This window comes from Peromyscus leucopus, chromosome 16_21, assembly GCF_004664715.2.
Source record: "Peromyscus leucopus breed LL Stock chromosome 16_21, UCI_PerLeu_2.1, whole genome shotgun sequence".
Lineage (NCBI taxonomy): Eukaryota > Metazoa > Chordata > Mammalia > Rodentia > Cricetidae > Peromyscus > Peromyscus leucopus.
The window spans coordinates 21607140-21631011 of NC_051084.1; the positions used below are offsets into that span (position 1 = coordinate 21607140).

Consider the following 23872-nt stretch of genomic DNA (forward strand, 5'->3'; position numbering starts at 1 on the left):
AATTGGGGAAACAGGAAGAAGGAGGGAGAGACACTGCAGCCACCTCCAGGACAAGCAACATGTGAAGACGCCGGTAAGCCACCAGCCACGTGGCAAGGTATAGATTTATAAAAATGGATTAATTTAAGATAAAAAAAAAAAACAGTTGGCAAGAAGCCTGCCATGGCCATACAGTTTATAAGTAATATAAGCGTCTGAGTGATTATTTTATACGTGGATTGTGGGACTGCGGGGCTTGGTGGAACCTGGAGAGAAGCCCTCCAGCAACATACATAGCAAAAATATTTCCAGCACTCTGGGGGAATATGATCCCTATTCTATGGCATGCAACTTGACTGTAGCTGGGGAAAGGCAGCCATGGACAATATTTTATTTGTTTGTTTTGTTCTAACCTTTTGTTACTGAAGGCTCCCGTTTACTCTTCCAAAAAGGAAAGGTTCAAGATGATCTTATTCCTCTCTCTCTCTCCCTCTCCTTCCCTCTCCCTTCCTCCCTCTCCCTCCCTCTCCCTCTCCCTCTCCCTCTCCCTCTCTCTCTCTCTCTCTGCCCCCCCTCCCTTCTCAACTCTCGGTACTATACACTGGCAACATTACACATTACAGACATCTCATTCATTTCCACGGAGATTCCATCTTTGTACACTGAGAAACTATGATGGATGACAAGGGACAGGCTACCTTCTGTGACCTTGTCACCTGTAATCCTTTACATCTGTGTTAAAAACCACAGGAGGCTGGGTGGGAAGGGGAGACAGTAGAGAGGTTAGAGAGCAACATGCAGAGGGGCATGTCTGTGGTGACTCTAAAGACACTCAATGGATGATGTGACAAGTTTGATGGGGTGCCTGGGAAAGCAGCTAAGGTTTGAGAAAGAGAGAGAGGAGAGAGAGAGAGAGAGAGAGAGAGAGAGAGAGAGAGAGAGAGAGCGCCAGCCTATAATGTGAGATGTGAATGGATGATTAAGAGCACCTGAGGCTGAGGAAATTATTCAAGCATCAGGGCAGGTTATATGAGGGGCTGCATAGAAACAAGCAGAGACAACTTGCAAGAAGATAAGAATGCCTGGCTTCGGTGACTAGTGATTCATAGAAAAGGCAAGAGAAGACTTAGCTATTCAAGAGAATGTCCACAGTTGGTTGCATAATGAACTTGACACCATTATATAATCTGGCTGTAGTTTTCCAGGTGATAATTAGAAATATTATTGTAGCCATCAGAAGGAAAATGTATTTGAGATTGTCTTGTGCCTTTGTACACATCTGTCTGGCAGATGTCAGGCGCCTTAATCAGTACTCAAAGGATGCTGGGAACCGGAAACTAAGAAATACTGCCTATTTTTAAAATATTGAATCTAGAGGTGAAGCTTTAGTGATACACAGAGGGCCAGGAGTTAAAGTGGCTGTGTTCTTAAAAACAGCCATTTATCATGTGTAACTCTCATAGTGCTCAAGGTAAACATTTGACTAGGACTGGTGGCATGTGGGGACTAACATATCACTAATTTGAATTTCCATGTCATCTCTTATTTCAAATAGGTACATTTTCTTTAGAAAGGAATGTGTCTGTTCGCAGCAGTCATAAACAGCTTAAACTATGCATCATCATGCATTTGACTTTTACTAAGGGTTCTATGTAGGTAATGGTAAGCAGGAGGCACAATGTAAATTATATTTGAGCAGGGATGGAGAGATGGCTCAAGGGCCAAGAACAGACTCTGCTCTTCCAGAAGATGAGGACCTGAGTTCGAGTCCCAGTACTGGCACCAGGTGGCTTATATACCTGCATATAACTGCTTCTGTAGGGGAAACTGATACCTCAGGTCTCTTCAGGCACCTGGACTCACATGTACAAACATACCCTCCCCACATATACATACTTAAAAATGATAGAAGTACAATATAAAACCATTAAAAAGGAAATTATTACCATCCCTCATCTGAAAAGGGCAAGAGGTCAAAGAGATACATTTAATATGGAGAAATATTGCCAGGGTATAGACAAACAGGCTGTGAGGAGGCTTCTTCCATATGCATATGCAATTGTTTTATGCTGTCCCTTAGACCTCTGGCCTGAAAAAGGAGGTAAACTTCAAGGAGAGGGAAACCAGAGTGGCATGATACATTTAGGTCTCTGTGGTTCTCTTCATCTGGGCCTCAGATCCTGCCAGCATAGCAATATATACAGGATATAAGCATAGAAATATATTACAGGATAGTATAGTATGTCTGTGGCCTGGAAGGAAAACAAACTAGGATGTGGTTGCCGGACACATGAGCAAGCCACTGAGTGGCATCAGGAAGCTGGAGGCACCATAATGCTGTGTTAGCAGTTTTACTGTGGCCCTTGCTTAATCAGAGTTTAATAAAAGCTTTTAATCAAAAGGATTTAGATGAAATGCAATTATCCTCTAAGGAACCTAGGGACAATGGATTATTAATAATTTACCCATTTGATCTGTTTTAATAATTCAAGGTTTTGCTTTGTCTTAAATGCCCGGCGTACAAATACTACTTTAAATACACTATACTAATGAAAAGGAATTTTCTGAGACGTGTTAAGGTACTTGGTTAAGGTACTGCATTAAACTCACTGTCATCTCACATGTGAAATATGTTTTTCTGTTGCTGCCTCACAGGAAATTTATGGTTGCTTTTGGGAGGATCATGTGGGAGGATCAGATACTTCATAATCCAAACTGGGATGTTCTTGATAGTGCATGTGTGTTATGGACAATTATTCAAGGACCTTGTCCATAAGTGGGATAATTCTGGCATGAAGCAAATGACTGATCCTTCTTCTCAATGTGCATCACCTTCTCAGTATCCTCAGATGAAGGCAGTTAATTAAAGGCTGGACACATGTTTTACAATGGAGTACCCCCTTCTTTTTCAGTCCAGAGTGCTTGGGTTGTTGACTAGGCTAAAGTTTATAATTATCCAATTTTGTCTTCCCGGCTTCGTCTTTACATGTTTACTTTTCAGCATGCAGAATAAATCACTGGCAGAAACAGCAAGAAGGAAAGGTGAGAAATTTCTGGTTTATGATACAAACCAGCTGTTAGTCAGTGTGTCATGTCACTTCTAAAGGCAGAATACTTCTTCAGTCCGGAGGTAGACACTGCCATATTTTATTTTTCTCAGCCTCCCAAACAGGAATTTGGATCAAATTCCACCATCACCACCAAAACACTCCCATAGCCAATGAAAAACAAAACACTAATGTAGGAAAAAGTAAAGATAATGAAATATTTACTACTGAGGAGAACTGTGGGACTGTGGCATTTTGAAGAATGCCCGGATGTTCAGCTACTCCTGGGTATGTGGCCCATTGTCACTGTTTCAATTGATACTTTTGCTCATGGTCCTCTTGTGGTACCTTTAGGTCATGGCCATTTGGATCTAGAAATATCTGCAAAAACATTGGTTAATAGTATAAAGTGCTATTAAATCATAAACAATTATTTGTTCCCATTTCTAACTGATTTTTTTCTGTAACTGATGGATTGTTATACTGCCCTCAGACATGATATGGGTAGTAAGGGACACTGATTTCATGTTATAAATGAAGCAGTTTGGAAATAATACTTAGAAAAAGGTCAGCATCATGGGACCCAGGGAGAAGGACATAGGCAGTGGATGTTGCTTGACTTCTATGCTGTCCCATGATAATCACAAGTCAGTGAAAGATGTGTATGACTTCATGTGTGACCCTTTGTACAAAGGAGGACAGTAGTGTGTCTTTGCTGAGTGACATCCAAGGGGGCTGTAGCCACCAAAAAGGTGCTCTCCCTAATTTTTCTGTTGACTGCTTATAGTCAGCTACATTATGCCTCAAACTTTTCTATTGGAAACACATTTTTGCTTTCATTTGTTGGCCAAAACCTCTTGACCCAGCAACATTAAGCTTGGGTTAATCTTCAGAAAATATTTGAAACTCCAGATAATTGAAATAGTCTCTTTTGGTTGTTGGGTCTTCTTTTATCTGCTATCTGTCAGCAGATAAAATCTAGACTGATGGAGATGCACCTACATCTACACTATCAATTATCCAAGGACAAAGCATAACTAAATAAACACATGATTAATTACACATAATATAATGTGATGTTAGAAGCTATTCCATACTAAGAACTAAAAGTAAATGCATTGACATAACAGTATTTCAAGTTGGACTTACCTATAGTTAATCCAGATTAGCACACACACAGTCTGTGCACTGAAAAGAGCCTGTTGGTTTTAAATAAAACCAAAGCCAGTCTCATTTCTGCCCAGTCACTATTAGCCATGTGTCTCATGATAGCTACTGACACTGAACTTCACAGCCCACCCACAGTGGAGCAAATAAGAGGCCAACCAGATGGCAGCAGCCAGCCAATGAAGAAGTACAAAAATCAACATTCCCAGAGTGCCTACTCAGCAAGCCCCCTTTCTTCACTTCCTTTTTATTTAAATTTTTCGTTTAATTAGGTAATTTATGTATGTGGTTCTGGAGAGTGAAACCAGGGCTTAATGCCTGCCTGGCAAATGTTCTACCACCGAGCTAATGTCACAGCACTGATATTTTTAATTATTTTAATTGTGGTGTGTGTGTGTGTGTGTGTGTGTGTGTGTGTGTGTGTGTGTGTGTGTGTGTGAAATATCTTGTAATGCATATTAGATTAATTCAGGGTTTATTGTTGTCTTGTCTCAACTTACAATGATCCTCATTCAATATTTATTTCTACTCAGCAAATTCTCACTCTTCCTTCAGTGTCAACTGAAATCTTAAATCTCAACTTTCTAGTGAAGTCAGGATTAACTAGTTTTCACAGTATTTCTTCTGTAGCTTCCTTATAATATAATTGATATTATTATTAATTTATACTTATTTACTGTTCCTTTAGAATGATATTATTTTAATGTCAAGTAGATCATCCCAGCTTTAAATGTTCTTTCAGTTCTAGGTTTATCATTCAACATAAAGAAAATAGTTAGGCATACATTTAAAAAAAATCTCAGGGGGAACAAGTACTTTTAATATATGCTAAAAAAAAGAAACAGCACCAAAATAATAATATTAAAGTAAAGAATATTTAAAACACATTCTAATGTTGTCATTGTTTATCTTTCATGTCCAAAAGTTATTTTATAAAAAAAATTAATGCTGAAAGATAAAGTACAATTTGTTATTTAAACTATGTACCTCTGACCAATGAATTTATTACATAGATATATTGAATATTACTATACATATGAGAAAAATTCCAATGTTTATAGGCAAAAAAATTGGCTATTGTGGTTCATATTCTTTCTCAATTTTAAAATGAGGTCTATAGTAGCCTCCATATGTTCATTTGGTCAGCATTTCATAACTACAAGGAAATAAGGTCTTAGTTTAATTTACCTTAATAACCAAATCAAATTTCTGGTGGAAGTCTCTGTTGACTGGCTCCAGAAGAGTGAGCTCTGCAGTCCTGGGATGCATGTGAAAGAAGCGAGGGTAATCCTCAGGGGTGCCTGAGAGACAAGAGACACTGTTCAGTACTGAGCACAAAAGGCACCTCAGCTCGCTGGTCTGAGTCATCTCTTTTCCTTCAGTAACCGAGCAACATAGTTACAATTTCATTAGCAAATTAAGTTTCTAAATTATCCAGTCTAGGGAGAGCAGATGCAAATGTGATATATAATTAATTAGCTTATGAGTTAGAGAAAGGGAAGTTATTTGTTTGGATGGTTTTCTGGATTTTTTTTTAGAGCTCTTTAATTAATTTGGAAACTCATCATATGAAAAGAGACATTAAGTAAGGGAAAAGCAAATTCTGGATTATAAAATTATATTTTAATGGTACATAAATCTTAATTATACCCTGCATGGTTTTTCAACATATCTTATAATAAATAAAGACTAGCAATTTAAACCAAATATCAAGATGCCTACGAACTATCATAAACATGTTCTCCTGCAGCAGGGAAGATTTTTTTGTTTGCTATCTTTTAAGATAAATTCAGCTAATTATGCCAACCACTGAAAATTTAAATGGATTTGTTTTTTAAGGTGCATATTTCTTAAATGCAGGCATTTTAGTACATTGTAATATATTTGTTCCTGCAAATTTTCTTATTTCCTATATCATCTTTCCCTGTATGTTAGAATATTCTTGTTTCCCAAAGAAAAGAAATATCAGGTCAGAGCAGTCAGATGTAAAAGTAAAATCATATCACATTAATGATTAAACATGTCAGTAACCATCAGTGACCCGGTCAATAATTTATACTTGTAATGAGGACTTGAAAATTTGGGAGATTAAATATTCTGAATACAAAGAGATTTATAATTACTAATTTCAGCCATGGTAAGTAATTATACTTACGGCTATAGAGAGATTTATTTATAGGAAAAATCGACAGCAATGAGTTGAAATGGGCTGAGAGAGATTATACAGAGCACATAGAAGGAAAATAGTGTGATATTAGTCACACCCGTAGATGGCTTCCTCTGGACTTAAGAACACAAATAAAAATTCAGTTGCATTAAGATTCCATCTCTCATTTTTGGAAAAATGTTGCATTAGTAAAGAGTGTTGCAAAACCTCCGAAGAACTTGGCTTGATCAGTCTGTAGATCTGCACCAAAGCTAGGTTTATCTTCTTTGTAATAGCCCCAGGGATGTGTCCTACAGCCTTATTCATGATCAGTACACTGCCACTGACTATACACATCCTCCACTCAACAAATTCAGAATACCACTGTTATCGTAAATAACCATCTAAAATCTATATTAGTTATCTGGATAAATAAGTGACACTATATCTTTGAATGAATACTATATACATCCATCCATCTACTCATACATATATATTTAGAACACGTTTCTTTAACTATCAATGTAGCTATCTTTAGATGAGTAAAATTGAACTTAGGAAATTGGCCTACTGAAAAGGAATACATATTATATTTAAATGGAAAAATCATAATATTAAAAATTTATAATGTAAGAGAGAGACAGTGAAGCAATAAATGTCAGGGTGGCATAGAAGTCAGACTCTCTTAATAACATTTAATTTTGGACATATATCTATATTTCTATATCTGTCTTCTATCTATCTATCTATCTGTCTATGTCCTATGTAATTATAAAACAAAATATATTTACAGATATTTCAGAAATGCCAATCTAAATGTGAATTCATTTGGTGTTATAAGCACAAACATCCCAGAACTTCAAAAGGTAACAATTTGTTATCTTATCCCAGTGAATATAGCTGAGACAGAAGAGTTACAGATTGAAATGAAGCTATGTATAGTACTCATAGCATGATGGTAGGGTTGATGGTTTTATTCTAACTCTGAAGGCATTTGACAGTTAGTTAAATAATTAAATATGAGATATTTGAATTTTAGCACTTAAAGTCTTGAAAACCAATAGAAATACCAAAAAAGAGATATGAATGTAAGACTGAAGGTAAAATAAAAATATTTACATCAAGTCTTAAGTTAGAAGTAAATGGGTAATCTCATGTTATAGTTTAGCTCTAAGAAGAGAAATGCACACTCCATGGCTTTGCACACTGAAATGATGACCCACTTGGGAACAATGATCACCCTTGGTAGTCTGGTTGTCATTGTATCAACTCTATTTGATATAATGTATTTGATTTGATACAAATCACTTGTATCACAAATAATTGAAGTTTTTAAAGGGCATTTTTCACTCTGGGTCCATGTCAGAAATTTAAAAGAACTGTGAACTATTTCACTACAGGTGGCAAGAATGATTTACAAGTCTCCTAAGCTGCCATCCACATTTCAAGAGCCAGTAAGAAAGATTTCTTTCCTGAAAGTCAGATACTTTGAGCATCTATAATAACTATCCTGACTTGAAACAAATCTAATGTTTAAATTTTTAAAATTTATCATAATTTCATAACATTCAAAACAAGAGTGCTGTATTGATCATTGTGGTGGTTGGAATAGGTAAGGCCCCTATAGATTCATGTGTTTGAATGCTTGGCCCAAAGGGAGTGGCACTATTATGAGGCATGGCCTTGTTGGAGTAGGTGTGGCTTTGTTGGAAGAACTGTATCACTGTGGGAGTGGGTGTTAAGGTCTTACATACTCAAGTTATGCCCAGTGTGGTACACAGTGTCTCCTTCTGCTGTCTGCAGATCAAGCTGTAGAACTCTCCTTCTTCATAGAGCTCCTTCTTCGGCACTATGTCTGCCTATATGCCATCATGCTTCTCATGATGACAATGGACTGAACCTCTGAACCTGCAAGCCACCCAATTAAATATTTTCCTTTATATGAGTTGCTATGGTCATGATGTCTCTTCACAGCAATAGAAACCCTCACTAAGACATTATTTTATTATGGAGGAGGATGGTTGGTACCACTTGAAAACTAGAAAATTATACAGGAAATCCAAATAATTGAGAGCACACATTTCTTTTTATGAACTTATTCAAGCTGGTAACAGAAAACAAAAAAAAAAAACCCTACTAATAACAAAAAGGAGGTCAGGATGTCCTCTTGCATTTACAGGATGGGGACTTTGTCAAGAGTCAGAGATGGGAACCTTGATCTTAACCTCCAAAATTGTAAGAAAACACTGTCTATGTGTTTGTGCATATTTATCTATGTGCCATGCATGTTTAGTCTTGGGTTTTCTGGGATAATAACACAAAAGAGGTTGCCCATCAGCTAGGAAATGGCTTCAGCAGAGGCAACAAAACCCTTCACTTGTTTACAGTAAATCTAAGAGGCGGCCATATAAAATCATGCCAAAGAGAGCACGATGTGTTCAGCAGGGAACCTCAACAACCTTCAACTTATGTTTCCAGTAAACACATCTAGGGAAAAATTGATTGGAAGAAAATCAGTGTAAATTTAAAATGACTCAATAGAAATATTATTTATAACAGGTAAACATATGCAACTTTACCACCCTGCCTGACATACTTACAAAGTTTAAAAAAAAAGCTGTAAAGCATAAGTATGTTTGTGAGAAACTTATAATAAATAGGGATGAACAGTAGACTTTTAAGCAGTTATTTTACAGACATTTGCAATGGATATTTGTGGATTGAAGAGCTATGTCTTCACGATAATAAGTTGGAAGAATGGAAGGGAATATATACATAAAAACTTCACTTTGTTTATCATTTCTTAAGTAATAGCACATGGAAAATCTTTATTCTCTCATATTTTTAGATATTTCCATTGAAATTTCTGTAAAGTACAGTATAACTCAGAGTTGGCTTTGTTGGTTTCACCAGCCATCCCTTCGGAGGAGAATATAGTTGGGATATGCTAGAAGGAGAGCCATGAATATGAACGAATGTGCAACACAGTTGATCTAGGAAAAGGGGGTTAGCCCCCGGAGAGAAACATTTATTAGATGATAACTCAGAGCGTATTGTAGGGGAAACATTGTCATCTTTTTATTTATAAATCTCCTTCAACTAAGTGTCAAACAGCTCTATGAGAAAGATGTCATTATTGGTTCTATGAACAGAGGAACACTCAAGAGAGATTAAGGAGAAAATGCCTTCAGCTCTCACAGCCGGCAAATGAATGAACCAGGATTCTACCATAGAATATCTGTTTCTAGACCCCATAATCTTTTTTTTCAGGTCATATAAGCTCGCCCAATGAATTAAACCATTAGGTCTATTGTTACAGAAGGTAGATTTGTAGAAGTGATTGTACATACTAATGGATCATATGTGTAGATAGAGATCTAGAGCAAATGCTATGGCAGTTTAATATTCTATACTTCTTAAAATATGATGCTTTACTAAGGAGAAGTAAAAATACAATGCTTGTCTATCCATTGTACACAAATTTTTATACTCATATGAAACTCCTGCCTAGACACAATTTTGATTGCCCAAATTTTATGCAGATTTGAAAGCTGGATCCCAGACCAGTTAAATTATGAACATTATAATACAGTGAATTTCAGAATGTAATTTTTTGTAGTCAACAGAACTCATGTATTTGAAAACTTATTGTTGTATATACACACAAAAAGCCTGCATTTCTACCCTCATAGTTCTGTGAAGGGAATGTCAAGGTAAATTAGCACTCCATAATTTTTACAAAGTTGGATGTAATTTGTTTTCTATAAGAGAACTATAATTACTGTACCATAAACTTTATATAGTTTAGAAGTATAATTTCATGTTGATCCACATACCACTATCACTATTCAAGCAATGCACCTGTGAATAACTGCACGATGGCTCCTGACTGCCCTCCTCTACTCTGAACTTCTCGCCAGCATGTGTTATTTTTGTGGTATCATCTATTCTTATCATGGCAACCTTGTGATTCATACTCTTTTCTGCATTTATAGGCCATTTTTTTTATTGGATTGGAATTTTTCTGCTCTATCAATACACCATGTTTTATCTATTCTTGTGTTTGTGAGGATGCCAATAACATTTAGTCACAGATGCAGTTTCTTTACCATTCTTGTGCACATCAGTAGTTGATGAGCATTGATGTTCTTTTATCTTGGATAAATAGCCAGAGAGTAAGCTCCTATCAGGTGTTGAGTCTAAATGTTTATTATCTGTTTAAGGTAGCACTGTTGCAAGTGTCTCAGATAGGTTTGTTGTGCAATCACTACCTCATTGGTGATTCACACAGGCTATGGTCAAAGTGCCCTCCATGAGATTCTTATCTCAGCAGCCAGATTTGCTCATTGTCTCTTGGGTCCACCTTCCTAAGAACCCATTTAGATGAAATCATATAATTAACAGACTTCTTCAACTCAGTAGGATGCATGAGAGATTGTTAGAAGTGTCTGTTACCAGTTTTTTTCATTTATGACCACGCTTCTCTTCTTAAGAAAATGCTAGTTGTCCAAGGTGACTGAACCCTTTGACATTCTCATCAGCACTGCATTGCACAGTAATTCTGTAATCTCCACGTGTTTGCTAGCAACTGAAGAGGTCATTTCTCAAATGCGGGCAATTCAAATAGGTATGCAATCATATTCATTGAGTTTTGATTTGCTTTTCTTTAAAGATAAATAAACTAAAAGAACTTTTACTTACTTTTATATAGTTATAGATTTTCTATGATAAATAAAGTCTATTCAAACTTTAGCCAAATTATAATTAAGTTGTCTTTTATTATTACATTGTCGTCTTCTACATTCCCAGGGAAAGCCTCCTGTTCTGTATACATTTTGCTAGTCTAGATCTTTTTTTTCTGTCACCTGTTTTGTAAGTCAGTTAACAATATCCTTTGAAGAACACATTATTTTTTGATACTATTAAGCTAATCCTTTCTGTTTCTATGTCAGAATTTTGCTGGAATTAAGAAATAAAAGATAATTGCAAGACCACTAAAACTTGACCTCTGTTGTTTGCAAGAAGAGGTCTATATCTTTATGTCTTAGACACGTAGATGGGATGATATGTATCTAGTTGTGTTTGCTAACCTAGTTTTTGTGCATTGCTGAGAGCAAATGTGAGCTGCTCATGGAATTTCTGTCTCCACAGAGTCACTTTGTGCTTTGTGTTCTTTCTCAAAGTCCTGAGATCCTGAATGGAGCTGTATAAGAGCCCCAGCCCACCTCACTGTGAGCACAGTGCTAATAGCCCTCTGGTTACATGAAGTGCTTGGAATAAAGGTCCTTGAATGCCTTTTATTGAAATTCCTGCCTCTGATATGTCCTCAACATTTTCTTGAACTGAGGAAGAAACTTTCTATTTAAAAACTTTACTTCCAAGATAAATAAAAATTCATTTGTCTGTGTTTTAACAGACAGATTTCCATCGAAAATCATTTATCATTGTGGTTCATTATATTGAAGATGTGTTTCAAATATAATGATGAGGGACATTTACATATATATATATATATATATGATTGATATATGCAGAAATTAAAAAAGCCTTGTTTACTGCTGTCATGAAGACATGAAAATTAAAGATAATTTCCAAAGCTAACATTATAGATAAGTAATGATTCATTTTATAAGTACCAGTCAAATGTTGCTAATTAATACACCAAAAACAAAAGAAACTTTAATATGTAATTTCTCTTCAACTGGTTGTCTATGAACCCTTTCCAGTGGTGTATGAATGTTGAGTGCATTGTAGAAATGAAGGTATTAAAGCATCATATTCTCCGAGGACACAAGTGCATGTGCAAAACCAAGGTCTCCTCATACCACTGGGCTTTATTACATTTATCACAGAAAAATGTGCTGTTAAGTCCAAGCAACAATTCTCCATCTGTCTGGACGTGCTACTCATCCACAAACATCTCCAAAGCTCTGTATTTTCTCCAGTGAATTCGTGTCTTCCTTAATCTTCAGGTAAGCTCTACTAATATTGTGTTCCTCTGATGTTAATTTCAAATGTTACTCCTTTAATGTTTACATTCCTCTGATGCTACCACCAAAGGTTTCTCCCTTACAGTAAATAAAATAATTTGAAAATTTTAATATTATTTTTATGTAGGACTTAAAAAAAATCTACATTTGCATCAAATTACTCTTGGGTTTCAGTTCTTATAATACCTATTACCTTTAATGCCTTGCTCATCTCCCCCAATGATCAACATTATAGAGAAGGGAAAAGCGTGAGCAAAATGCACCTTGACGATGTTGTGCAAATTATGTAATGTTTAAAAGACCGACACACAGGGGATGATTCATCCCTAAGATGTCTCCTACCATGTAAAAACAAAGTAAAACAACAACAACATAAACAAACAAACAAACAAAACAATAAAAAAATCTGTGCTCTCTTCATAATTCTGGGATCTGAAGTATATCACAGGATGTCTTGGGCTTGAGACATTTTCTTCAAGTTTTCAATGGACATATATATGACAATCCACACACTATTGTGACTCCTCCAGTGTGACTGTACTTTATACCCTGCTGTGACAAAGTAAATTCTCAGGGATTTTTTTGGGGGGTGGTTCATGAAGATTTATAAACAAATTTGAACTGAGGTTTCTGGCTTTACTTTTTGCATCCTTAATTAGTTCATGAAACCTATTTTTTAGTTGCCATGGTATTTGAAATATTATTATATATCATAGTTTCATGATCAACCAGAAAATAGCTTTTAAAATGTTGTATTTTAGGTTATAACATATCTAGATGATATTTAATATGTATTACTTGTATCATAATTACTGTTCATACATATTTCATAGTACTGATAGTTCTGTCTATTACAAGAGCAAAAATCAGTAGCCTTTCACACCACTAGAAGTTAATTTGTAATTTATGATGCTGGGTTAATGATGCCATTGAAACAGTGCTTGGTAGATACTACTTGGAAAAACTTAAGAACACAATTAGAAGCAAGAAACTCTCACATACACAGACTATTTCTGTCAGTGGGTTTTTAGCTTAGTATGAGGTTTGGCAGGCCTCTTTTTACAGTCACTTGTGATTAATCTGCTGTTTCAGACCCATTGCTATCCAGCATCCACAGAAAGGAATCCATCCAAAGGAAGTCTCATTACCATTATACATACTTTCTATAAATTACTGAAGCCTTTTTGCTTGTTTTCGGCATAAATAGATTTTAATTGTCACTTTCTCCTGATAATGGGTGTTAATTATCTTACAAGGTTGATCTTACTGGCAGTGTTGGGAAAGTGACTGACAGCCATTTTACATGACCTCCACACATCAATTCAACATTCCAATTCAATGTATCTATGTACAAAGATTAGTGATCATGTAATGTCCTGTGTTGAAGGGAGTCTCATTGATTCTAGAAGACAGAATACCCACTCTCTGGCCAGGTCTGCAACAAGCAATGGTTTTAGATAACTTCCATAAACTGTCTTTGAGGTGACAAAGTAAGCTGTTACTATTAATATGATGTTAAAACCTATATGATCAAAATAAATCGAAATAGATAGAGATGGTTCAATACATCGGGCACATCATGTTTATGGTAATTTGGTGGTGTTTTGTTTTTGAGGTTTTGTCTGGGGTACTATGAAGTCTGTCTATAGTCAGAGAATACAGTTTGTATAATTTCAATGATTTCCCACTTAATCAACATTATTGTCAGTTCAGAATGGTCTACACTGGAGAGCAAGCTCTCCAGGTGAATTTGAGAAGACTATTTTATGTTTTCGGCAATTGGAAAGTAGAGAGGTCTATAGATTGCGGTTTGATTTGGATTTCAGAACATCAGCTGGTCTCTCTTCACATCCTGCTACATTTTTTCTTTTCAGTGGAAGGTGCTCTTCAGAACCATTATTGAAATTTTAATTTCAGGGATACTTCTCAATTTTATTCCCATTATTTTTAAGTCATCTGTTTCTCTGTCGCTATTCTGTATTTGTTCAGGCGTCATCCCTCTGCCTTCCTTTATCTCTCTGTATGTGCCTCCATTTAACTTTTTACACACTGATTAGGAGACTGAAAGTGTTTGTCCAGTGGACTAATGTTTAGTCTTCCTGAGGAAAACAAAATTTGACTTAATTTTCTATCTATCACATCCATACTTACTGATTTTCTCTAGTTTAATAATTTGATTCCTTCAGATCTGAGCATTTTAAATTTTATTATGTGACAACTGAGGAAGTCATACTATTGCTCTTGTCAGGGTCTGCTGCTGTCCTGCTTGTTGTACAGGCTGTGTAGCTATATCTGTATGTGGTGATATCTGCTTTATGTAAGGGCTCTGCTCTGTCATTTGGATGGCTGAATGACTGCATGGGGCTGTGCTCTGTTTTGTCTTGTTTTACACACTGTTGCCAACATGCTTTCTAGCTCTTCCAGAAGAGCTCTCTGTCTGAGCGGCATCTTTAGTTGTCCAACTCTCTGTCTGCAGAGCCCTTATCTCAATTACTGGTTTTGGGGGGTTTGCAGGTCAGCAAGGAAGGGCAGAGTTTAAAGCCTTCCCAAAATTTTTCTGTGTGTACACACAGCATAAATCTTTCTGTTGTTCTAGATTCCAACAGACATGATGAAGTTTTTACATTGAAGTGGATCCTTTTCTCTACCTTTCAAACCTTTTACTTATTTACAAATTTCCTTAAATATTCCCCATTTCATTAGAAGCAGCCACAAAGGCAAAGTATTTGCCTTAAGTGTTTTGACAAATGCCCATGGGAGAAGCCATTCTGCCCTTGGTGACGTGAGAGGTCCCTTTCTGATGGTGCTTCAGGGAACCCTGAGAAAGGTCAGAAACTAACAGTTTTGGTAAGTGAGGCACTGAGAGATCCCCTGTTTTATTCTGTCCATTTTAAGTGCCGATGGGCTACATTGAGGAGTCAGGCTGCGAAGCGGGCTGTGGGGCCTAAAGAGCGAAAACAATGCAAAGCTCACTGCTGTTATCAACGTTTAGCTGCTTTGCTTGTATAGCCAATGAGAAATGGGGAAGCTTCGTTAATTTTCAGTTCTGATAAAGTTGATTTGGGCTTCCTTCCCCATTTATTTCGTTTCTTTTTGTTGGTTTCTTTCTTTTTTTTCTTTCCTCTCCTTTACCTTTCCAATGTTTTTGGAGGGTTACATTAGTCAGCTTTGTGTTGCTATGATAAAAAAACAAAACAAAACAAAAAAACGAGACAGACTACTTATTTAAAAAAATGCAGTTTATTACTCCACAGATACAGAGGTTCAAGTCCAAGATCACAGGGCCCATTGCCTCAGGCTCTTAATATGAATGGCAGATGGAAATTGCAAATCAGAGTGAGTGATAGAGAGAGAGAAGACAAACCAGGGTCCCTCGATCTCCTTCCTGTGCACATCCCTGGTGACCGTGGACTCCACTGGGCCACTTTGTGTACACACACAGCACCTGCAGCACCATTGGCCTAGGCATTAAGTCTTCACTTTGTGGCCTTTTGGGGACAGTTATCCAACCACAGAGAGGGCTAAGTCTCCAAAAGTTCTTACTGGACTGCCTTTCCTAATTCCATCCATAAGAGACTGGAACTTTCATCTAAACTTTCAACTCAGCATTGAAATTCACATGAAGGCTTAATCAGAATTATAACTTCTTATTACCGAAATAATGAATACAAAGTAAAACCAAATAAAAATATCTAAATACACACATATTTCATGGAAAAGTTCAGTTCAGCAGAAAATCTTAACATTGTACTTACTAGAAATCTAGATTTGAATGTTTTTCCTGTAGCCCGTTTCAAAGTAAGACTAAAATTCATCCCTACTGTTACACATGGGAAGATCACCAGTTAAACAGCCTGCTTGAGTCTACACCCATAAAAACATTAACCCACTTAAGGAGATATCAAACTCAACTTTTAAAAGAAGGGCTTGTCTTTTGTTATTGATTTTGCAGATGTTTGGATGATATTCCTGTGCATTGTCTTTTGTCAATCCATCAGTATTTTTCTATCTCCTTTGCAGAAAGTCTTGACTAGAACATCATGGGCACTAATGGCCTCAAGGTATCAGAGAACTGACTTAGTTACAGTGGGACTTTGATTGCAAATAGCAATAGTTCTATTGGTTTCCACCTGCAGACACCACTTTCCTCTTAAAATAGCTATAGCCAGAGCTGGGCAGCTCTTTTAGAAATGTTTACTTCTTCCTCCTATTTTAATTCTGCTTTTGATACTTTTGTACCCACATATACTCTCTTTAGTCTGGAGCATTTACCTCTCACCTCTCTATTTATAGTACAGATGGACATATTTCATAATTTCCTACAATTGGTGGATCAAACATTTCATGTTTCCTGTTATTTACAACAAGACAACGATAGGCTTAAAACGACTTATATTCATAAGAATTAAAAATAATAATAATTTAATAGCTAGAGCTCTGCATTTGGCCTGTGTTTTATTCGTTGTTCTAAAGAATAAAGCCTTGAAATAGAACTATCAGGCCAAATTTTAGAAATACTACTTCTAATTATGACAGTGTGAAATTGTCTAGAATCTGCCTAATATGGTGGTGTGTGCATGTGAGCACATAGGCTGGAGGCACAGCCAGAGACTGGGACTGGAAATGAATGTTGGATTCTACTGGGGTCATTCTAAGATGAGCAATTCCCAGTTCAGAGATACTGGTTTCCCACATGCATCTGTCTTTCCAGAGCCCATCAGTCAGAGAAACCAGAAACATCTATGCTTTATCAATGTAATTTAAAACAGTTTTGTCAAATCAATTCATTTTTGCATCTTCTGCAAATGATAACATGTATAGTGATGGATTAGCACAAACATTGTTTTCAGAGCAGAAATGGGCCCTGGGTATACATATCATGTTCTTGGGATGGTAGTCCTTCCCTTCTTCCAGGAGCTTCAACAAAGCCCATCTTTTTTTGATTTTGAAAAAAAATCACTGTAAAATGCTTTAAAGTTGATCTGTATCTTGTTTGTTTTATAAAGCCAATATTGCCAGTTCTATAACATTTTACTGAAACAGGAAGAAGGAAGACTCAGATTTATATCTAGTTTTATATATGTAACTTTCAATAAGAAAAGTCTTGTTATGAAAGAGCTTGATAAGATTTGAGGGAATTCGTTCACAGATTTCTAACAGGATAAAATGTTGGCAAATACAAACCGACAAGGATGGAGTAGAGGATGCCAGGTCGATCTGATGGAGGTTGGATGTTTCGGTCCTGATCAATGGCTTGGATAGGTGGGGTCACCAAAATGGGGTTCAGTTCTTCCTGGAAGAAAATCAGAGTGTTTAGCTGTGCTGCACACTCATACTTCAGGGAAAGCTGACACCAGGATGTTTCCTTGAATTTGGACAACTAGATATGTACTAAGCAGGCAGGGAAGCTCAAATGCATGGGCTTACAGTTTGATACTTTCCCTAGTAGGTAATTCTAAGTCTGAGAGAAAAGGAGCGTCTCTCAAATTCAAAATGAAAACATGTAGTAGCTTTGTGCACAAAACCTTATCTAAAGGATTCCCCCAGGAGGAAGTTAGGGGAGAAAAATTATTATAGCCTTAAAGTGCTTAGAAGACTTAAGTGAAATGCAAAGACATGAAATAGCTCCTTATGTGACTTCTCCCTGTTTTAGAAAAGATTTGAGACTCTATATACTTCCATTCTTAAATAATTTATTTTATCCTGATAATTACAGTGAAGTTGAGAAAAAAAAAACACTCAAAATATCTTTTAATTAAAAAGAAACCGAAGCCACACCATTCAAGTTTCATGTAATTAAAATAAAGTACATATTACAGTTGTGTTTATTTAATTGATAGTGGCCTAAAAAGATTCTGTTTAGGATGATAGTGGATTCCTTTAAGTCAGTGTTTCTCAGTTTCATGTTCAGTGGTGTCCAATGAGCTTTTAAGATTGCCATACTAGTGTGGGAAAGGTGAATAGGTAGATTAATCACAGCTAGGCACATTGTTTTACTTTCAGAGGACCTTGCTTATGTTTCCAAAAGCCATGTGGTGGCTTACAACTCTCTATAATTCCAGTTGCAAGGCTTCCAACACCCTCTTTTGAACTTCATGGGCACTGCATAACATGGTGTAGCCTACATACATGTAGGCAAACATCATATTACACATAAATATTAAAATAAATAAATCTTTAAAAGAGGATTGGAACACTTATTTTTTGAAAGGGACCAAGCAATAAGTTTAGGCTCTTGTAGTCAGAGGTCTGGTGTGCAGCCTTTCAGCTCTGCCATTACAGTAGAGGATGCATAAGCAGACATGGCCCAGTAAAATGAGAAAACGGTGACATGCATGCCGAGGAAAACAATGGAAATCTTACTCAGCAGACCAGCTTGGGAAACCCTATAGTAGATAAAGTGTTGAAAAGATAATATTTCCTGGAGGTCTCGGGGAATTAATTATGCTGCTTTTCATAGTGACACAAAGAAAATGCTATTTTTTTTTACATACATTAAGCAATCATCCACTAATATCTCCTTGAAATAATCCTCTTAGAACATAGTTTAGGAAACATTAAGGGTGTACAACTCCCAAACAAAATATATAAATGGTAAGTCTAAAGGGAAATCAATTTTTTCCTCAGTGTCTGAGAAAGTACTACAACATGCTTTTATGGGATTTATTCTGAAATGAAGAACACTGAACCATGCTATGTACTGTTAGGCAAATCCAGTAGTTTAAATTCTCAGGGGACATTGTATGGTGTTTGCTTATATTTAACATGAGCAATCATGTTATATAGCCACAGGCAATTCTTTTTCATTAAAATCATAGGATGAAATATAATAATTGGCCAATTGTTAGTACCTCACATAAATCTCAGGGGCTGCATAATTGTTGATAAGCTTTCTAAGTGGTTTCACTATATTTTCCTATAAATAATGAGACACTGATAGGACCAATTTAATAACATTGTATATCTTCTTTTAATGTGGATTTAGAACCATGGATATATCACCTCAAAATAAAAATTGTCTCATTAAATCCAGATGATTACTCTTTTTCTCTCCATCATACATATAGAAAACCTTCTAGAATTCCTCACTGTCCTCCCCTCCGTCCTTCCTCCTTCCCACTGTTCCTCTCCCTGTACTTTATTTTTGGTCTCCATCTCTTTTCCTATCCCCCTCTCTCACATAGTAACTTTTCAATAGTCAGTTCATATCATATATAATAATGTATTTTTCCCTAAAATGAAAAATGTCCGAGGTTCTATCTTGGTTAGTTAAGCGTTGAACAGTACCTTTTGGTCACACCTGAAGAGACCTTGCCTCAGCGTTAACTCATCCTTTAACTACTTTGCTGTTATGTCACTAATTACTTCTTCAGTTGCTTTCCATAAGCATCATTCTAGTAGACCTAGGGAGGCTCCTAAAAGCTGACGATTCTCTACAATCCATTCCTATGTCCCAAAGTCAGGTATTCCCAGGAATTCTCAGAAGTCTCTGACTATTGGAGAGACAAAACCCATTTTGCTATTCACAATTTGTAAGAAACTAGAATCTGAGCTATTCTCTTGGAGTATCAAGTAGAGAAATTTCCCTGTGAACCCCTTTACTCTTCTTGTTCCTTTAGCACCCCCAAGCTACCAAACCAGAATAAGGTTTGGTTTTGGTAATTCATCAGGTAATTTAAAATCCACATTCATTATTATGTAGACTTGTTGAAATGAGCAATGGAGATTTGATTACATTATTTAAAGTTACACAAACAATAGAAAAACTGAAAATAACACAGCAAAGAAAATCAGTGAAGATAGAGAAGTGTAAATTAGATTCCTCATCTTATATCATTGTTTGTTAATAAGTCTCATATAATAAAAAAGTGAGAACATGAAAGAGGTATGGATATGATTTAGAATTACTTTACTTGACATTAGAAGAATTAAAGAGTAAGAACACTTCAGAGACTTTGTCTAGAAGGAGAAAATGGAATATATATATGTATATATACATATATATTACCTATTATTTTTGGACTAGATCAATATCATACATATACTATTTTATATTATAAAGAAATAAATATAGTGATAAGAATAAGAAAAGAGAATCCCTTTGGGTAAAAAGCTTCCTTCTTTTTATAGAAGATCTGGAGAATTGCTGATTTTAAATCTCTTGTTAGCATATGAAGACTGATATTTTCTCTTGTCCTCTATAGGCTTGAAGCACATATTTATAGAAATGTTCTCATCTGTTATCATCCATGAGTTTGGCAGCAAACTCTAGGTTTATTGGTGTGATGGCTGTTATTTGTTGTCAACTTGACAACATCTGGAGTTAACTAAAAACCCAAGTTGCTGGGTACACCTGTGAGGGATTTTTAATTAACTGAATCATTTGAGGTACGAAGACCCATTTTAATTCAAGATCACTTGAAGCCAGAAGAACCACTCTAAATCTGGACCACACTTTCTTGTGGCAAGCTTTATGAAGGGCATTGAAGAAGGAAGCTTGCTTTCTTTGCCTGCCTCCCTCACTCTCAGTGAGAGTCCATTCCTTCACCGGTGTCAGAGCCTACTTCTTTGGGACAACTATGTGCATGGAAGACTAGCTGAAACATCAAGCCTTGTGGAATGAACAACTGCAGGCTTCTTGGTCTTTTCATCAGTAAATAACCATTGTTAGACTAGGTGTACCACATCCTATAAGACACTCTAACATACCACATATATGTTCCTTTAGAGAACCCTAACTAATACAATAGGTTAAAAAAAAAGTCCTCAATGATAATAGAGATTACTTCTTAGACAAATCATTACCTTTAAAACTGAGAATTTTAAATATTATAGAATACTGAAGGTTATATTTAATTGAGGATGGTTTTCTTAAAAAAAATAATAAACTTTTTACAAAGTCATTTCAGTTTGAAATGTGTGTGTATTCATTAGAAAGCACAGTACAAATTGCATGCTTTCTGTTTTGAGCTTATGTCTACACTAAAATCTCTATAGTAGCTAGGACCAGGCTAAGACAGAGTTCAAAGATAACTATGGAAATTTAAGAAGGATGCATTCAGTGCAACAAGAATTCTTAGCTGAGAGAGCAGAGGGCAGAGGACCTGGTTCCAGCTCAGTTGGGAGGTACTATTGTAGCCCACTACACATCAAATGTTTAGCAAAATTAACCAGATATTCAATGATAAACTAACCCATTAATGTGCTACATAATCCATTCCACAAAGATGGCACTCTAAGTGAAATAAAAGTAGAAATCAATACAAGGAGATTCTAAATAGATACAAAAATAGTCAATATAATTATAAGTCAAAAACTTCTTTGAAAAGTTATTGGTAGAGTTCCTGCATAGCATGGAGAAGATCATTGTTACAATTCCTAGTATGGCAAAAAACAAACAAACAAGCAAATAAACAACTATGAGCCAGGTGTGACATGTTGTGCCCATGACACTTATGCTTTTGATGCTGACACAGGAGGATGGAAATTATCAAGCCAGCCTCAGCTGCAGAGTGAGATCATGTCTGAGTGCACGGTCAAATAAACAAATACACAAATACATAAAGCCCATTTTAAGATAATTCATTGCTTAATCATTAATTACTGAATTACACTCTACCTCACAGATATGTACAATTATTATGTGTGGATCAAAAATAGCTTATTAAAGTTCCATATGTAAATGATTACTATTCTAATTTGATTTTTACACATTATATAATGTATTGAATTGTCACACTGCACTTCACAAAAATCTTATTAATAGCATAAATAAAAATAAGTTAGTAGAAATGTTAGTGTTTGCATATGAATGACAGTGATGTCTTTACACACTAAAACTTGCAAAGAACCACTGGAGAGTTGGAAACAAATTAGCTGAATATTCAATTAAGGGACTTAGTTTTAAAGAACAAGCTAAGCTCTAAAATACAGTGTAAAATGGTCAAGGGTGAGGCCATATGCATTGTGACATGTGTAATATGACAGATGAAGTAAACAGGAGACATCTTGGTTCATATCACTGAGCACCAAAATATCTTAGTTTTGGAACTTCCAGGAAAAAATGTTTTCTTGTTCCAACTTTTTTTTTCCTAATTAATCTGAGATATGTTTTAACGACTTTGAATCTGGAATGTCACCCTATATAAAAAAGTCAAATAAAGATTAATACATGGTATGCTGACTTGTTCAGGAACACTGTAGTTTCCATTTAGCATATAAACTGAATTCTTGAGAATATAATTCTTATTGCATGCAAGTGTCATGTGGCCGTATGTAGAACTAGACAAGCAGCATGTTCAATTCCTTTTTCTGGTCCACTGTTATCTTAATGAATCTTCCAGGCTGCTTATATTGGACCATCACTCTCAAGAGGACCTTGCAGTAACTACCTCCAGAAGAGTCTCTTTGTGACTGCAGAGAGAATTCCTCCAAGTGCATGAAGTGCCAACCAGCTCAGCTGTCTGGAAGTGAATCACCCTTGTGAGGTGAGAACTGCTGTCCGTCCTCATCTCCCTGTTTCTCTTAGCGTGTGACCTGCCTGTCTAGGGTATGTATCTGGTATATGTTACAGTTATAGAGCCATTCATAGCTTAAATATGTCTAGAAATTCGGAAAGTGTGGTTCAAAATCCCCATCTATCTTCTATACTTACTTCTTTATGGGGAATTGTATTGGTACACAGAAAATACCCAATTCGTATTATAAACCACAGTCTCAAGCCTACTGAATTTTAACATAATTTCACAACTGTGCTGAACTCCAGGAGACATAGACAAGCTCCCCGAACACCAAGGGATTCTTGTACTCTCCTTCTGAAGCACAGTTGCTGTGTGACAGTCTTTGGTGTCTTGGGGAAGCCCTGCCTCACATACACTTGCAGGGTACCCCATCATTTCACTGTGGTTTGAATCATTGAGTTCTTTTTCCACTTTAGCTATGGGGACACACATCTACCCTGAATTATGTGCATGTGGAGGTTCACACTGTAAAGATAATCATAGATGCTTTCACAATAACAAAAACACACCCTAAAAATCAGTGTGTCATTCAATGGTTATGAAGGTCAAGGTGCCTCCACTTGGAGTCCTTGCTTCTCTGCACTGGCATTGCTGAGATGCACATGCTCTTCTGAGCTGATCCGAGACAGAGTTTTCAGGTACGGTTATTGCGGTCTTATGAGAAGACAAATGTTATGCAATTGAAGTTTGCCTTTCAAATAGTTTAAGGCAAATGTTATCATATACAGATAATCAACCAGAATTTTTCATTAGCAACCACGTATGATAGGATGGTTTAAGAAACTTTTCTGTTAGTTTAAGGAGTCTCTGCTCTCTTTTTAATGGTTCAAACAACTGCCTTGTATGAAAAACAGGTGCTAAAATTTCGGATATTTGGAATTTTAACTTGCATCAGACCAATGACAGTCATGATCCATTGAATTATAACATTTAGCCTTATTATATCAGATCTAAGTCCAAAAGGTGCATGACCCGTCTTAAATCCAGGTCTTTCATATATAGACAGACAATCTTTAAAATAAC

The 23872-nt window shown here is 36.2% G+C and overlaps 1 protein-coding gene across 9 annotated transcripts in view; it reads right to left on the reverse strand.

Moving 5' to 3' along the window:
- Pcdh15 (protocadherin related 15) overlaps positions 1-23872 on the reverse strand; it is a 1398279-nt gene that overhangs the window by 303091 nt on the left and 1071316 nt on the right. For all 9 annotated transcript variants that reach the window (XM_037199986.1, XM_037199987.1, XM_037199980.1 and 6 more), the window contains 2 exons: positions 17514-17622; positions 5382-5494 (listed from right to left, as the gene is read on the reverse strand). In XM_037199986.1, the coding sequence (XP_037055881.1) occupies positions 5382-5494; positions 17514-17622 (222 nt within the window). The remainder of the gene's footprint in view (positions 1-5381; positions 5495-17513; positions 17623-23872) is intronic.